The sequence below is a fragment of the Monoraphidium neglectum genome (genome assembly GCF_000611645.1).
Source record: "Monoraphidium neglectum strain SAG 48.87 unplaced genomic scaffold scaffold05473, whole genome shotgun sequence".
In the NCBI taxonomy this organism is placed as follows: Eukaryota; Viridiplantae; Chlorophyta; class Chlorophyceae; order Sphaeropleales; family Selenastraceae; genus Monoraphidium; species Monoraphidium neglectum.
The window spans coordinates 1-3,166 of record NW_014008157.1 but is presented as its reverse complement, the minus strand read 5'-3'; the positions used below and the strand labels follow the sequence as shown (position 1 = coordinate 3,166).

At 62.2% G+C, this 3,166-nt stretch overlaps 1 protein-coding gene across 1 annotated transcript; it reads right to left on the bottom strand.

Annotated features, from left to right (window-relative positions):
* Positions 1–2,182: 2,182 nt before the first annotated feature.
* On the bottom strand, positions 2,183–2,910 carry MNEG_15596 (hypothetical protein; the record flags this gene model as incomplete). Its single annotated transcript, XM_014035933.1, has 3 exons — positions 2,183–2,291; positions 2,591–2,787; positions 2,869–2,910. The coding sequence occupies 3 exons, from the start codon at positions 2,908–2,910 to the stop codon at positions 2,183–2,185; spliced, it is 348 nt and encodes a 115-aa protein (XP_013891387.1).
* Positions 2,911–3,166: the final 256 nt, after the last annotated feature.

Sequence of the window (3,166 nt, the reverse complement as noted above, 5' to 3'; positions counted from 1 at the left end):
CCTCAACCCACCCCCCAGCATACCCCACGACGTCAAGGGCGAGTCAGTTTACGCCTACGTCGTGCTCTTCAACGGCGCCGCCCCCAGCGAGGCCACGCGCAGGGAGCTGCTGGGGCTGGTGCGCGCCAACATTGGCGCCTTCGCGGCGCCAGACACCATCCACTGGTGAGTGCGCGGGGCCGGCTCGAGCGAGGAGCGATTGCGGAGGGCTTGAGCAAGCTGGGGCGGGTCTATTGCCGTCGTTTTGAAAGGGCGAGAGCGTCGGACGTGGTACGGCCGGGTAGGGTGGGCCCCATGCAGACGTCTTTGAGGCGGGCTGTTCTGAGACCCTTGCAGCCTGCCCCTCCCCAGCCCTGGAATGTCAGCGTGCAAGCCTCCCTCGACCCAACACATTTCCCCCCAGGGCCCCCGGGCTGCCCAAGACCCGCAGCGGCAAGGTGATGCGCCGCATCCTCAAGAAGATCGCCCTCGGCCGCTTCGACGAGCTTGGGGACATCTCGGGCCTCGCAGAGCCCCAGGTCGGCCGGGCACACACGCACGCACGCACGCACGCGCGCGCGCATCCGGTTGCCGTCTTGTGTAGCCTCTGCGCTGAAACCACGGGTTGCCCTGAGCACGGTTCGCAATCGTTGCACCCATGCTGACTGCAGTCCAGCTTCAAGATGTGCTCCTTGTGCACGTCCGCCTTGTGCGCACGTCCTGCAGCCACGAATCCCCGATGCTGCTCTTGATGGCCCCAAAGTGCCTGCCGCCTCTGCTGCCGACCTGGTGCAGTTTCCCAGCGACGCGTATTTCACCTTGCCCCGGCCATGCCGCCGCCTTGCCAGGTGGTGGATGCGATCATCAAGTCCAAGGGCACAGAGGCGCGATGAGGCACAAAAAGAAAGGGGCGGGCTCCCCGGTTGAGCCAGGCAAGCCACCAATGGCATACACCTTGCCTCTTCGGTTCTTGAAGTCCCGTTGTGCTGCTGCTTGAGCTGCATCGCGGGTGCCGCAGACACTCTGTTACAGCTGCCTCTTCACATGGCAGCCCCCCATCTGGTGTCCTTCAATGTGCCACTTCTGGCTCGACAAGCTCGATTCAGCCAACGTTGCGTTGATCTGAATCTGAAACATGCAAGCATCCAGAATGTGGTCCCTCACACAAGAACTTTTGCGTGTCATCAACTCTGCCATATGCCAAGAATCCAGCTGGCTCGAGCCGGCTGCCACCAAACGGCTCGTGGTTGTAGTCTTCATCTGCTACATGTGCAAGTGGCACCCTTTTTTGGTCTCGCCTGATGCATACACCTGCAAGGACGCCCGCCCTGCTCTGCAGCAGGGGCCTATCTTGCTGGCCAAGCGGCATGTCCCAAAAACAGAATGTAACTGCCTGGGCCTCAGTCATGCCAATCCTGGTGACGGGCCAGCTGGGTAGCAGTCGCTTTTTGCAATGGTGCGCGCCTTCAGATGCCACGGGAACCATCAGCCTGCCTGGACTTGCATGTTTCCTGGCAGTCTTTTGCAATGAACCCACAACGGCGCGGTCAGGGCTGTATCGCGCCTTAGGACATGCAGAGAGCGGCGAACAGGGATGCAGAAAGCGGCTGGCTGGCAGCTTGTTGCGCGCGCACACAGTGGGTGTGTGCATTCCGACGGTCCGCTGTTCAGCTGAGGCTGGTGATAGTCACGGCTTCAGTGTGTATGTGTGTGTGGGGGGGGGCCCACACTCGTCTCAAAATGCTCCATGATGTGTGCAAGTGTGTTGGGCCAGTTGGCGGCTAAAGATGATATGGGCCAATCAATGGATTGAGATACGGCTGGCACGGGCAACGTCAGCCGCTGCAGCATCCTGCTGCATACCTCTGCTGTCGCTTCTGTGTTTGCCGTAACCCATGTCGCTGCGCTGAGCGAGAGCGGCTGTTGGGAGCTTTTGCAGATGGTGTGACCCGCCTGATGAGTGGACATTGCGTGTCACCCCGTGTCACTCCAACTGACTGACGAGTCTGTTACTGCAGGAGTTCCAGGCCCGGGCTGCTTTGGTCAGCGGTTGGCAATTACAATTGCGAACACCAAAAGCACAACTGAGAAGTCGTAATGACCAGAGGGTAAGCGGAATCTGAACAGTCAACCACATGAAAGCAACACACCAGCACGCAGGAGCCGTCGCCCGCGCTGCGTGGGCGGACCGCGGCCGGCACCATCACTTGCGCCGCCTCTTGGCCGACGGCCCTCCCTCTGCCGCCATTGCCGCCCTCTTGGCCGCCTTGCCCTGCTCCCTGTACTGCTCCTTGAGCCGCTCCTTCTTCAGCCTGCAGCGGCGGTGGGGGTGTTTGGGGGGGGGTGCCCTTGGAGTTCGCCAACGTGCCCAGAGTGGTTTCATGAACTGTGAGCAGACATGTGCGCATACTGGTGCGCGTATGAGCGCGAGCGCTGACCGCGCATCCTCCGACAATTTTCAACTGATGGAGCTGAGACCTATGCTGTTTGCAAAGCCCTGAGTAAACGCCAAAGCCATCCAATCCTCAAGCCCCCAGCACAGATGCATCCTCCCCACCACCCGGTCTCGATGAGCGCCGAGCAACCACCCCGGCCGCCCGGCCCCACCCACTTGTCCCGCCACTCGTTCTCCTTCGCCTGCGCCTTGTCCCGCACGACCCGCTTGCGCGCGGCCTGCTCGCGCCGCTTCTCGGCCTTGTCGTTGCGAATCGCGTTGAGCTGCTGCAGCAGGGCGGCGGCGCGCTTCTCCGGCTTCTCCAAGACCACCGCGCGGCGCTGCTCCAGCGACTTGCGCTTGCGGGGCGCCTCCTGTTGCGGTCGGATGGGGGGCGTCGTGGGCAGTAGGTTGGGTGGTGCTTGGGGGTGGTTCCGGGGTACAGGAACGTGCACCTGCTCCGAGTGGCAATCGACTCGGCATGCCAGGGTAATCATGGTGCAGGTAGCACCGCTGAAGCAAGGTGGGGCTGGCAGCAGCAGTTGACACGGGCCGCCACATCAGCAGTTGCGACTGCACACAGACTCCCACACAGTTGGCGCACGTGAACCAAACAACAAACACATGCACAAGCCCGCCGCAGGTCCCCACCGTCTTGGGCTTGGTCTTGAAGGGGAGCGCGGCCTGCAGCTTAGCGGGCACCTTCAGGGGGTTGAACACCCGCTGGCCCCGCTCCACGGGGCGGTACAAGCT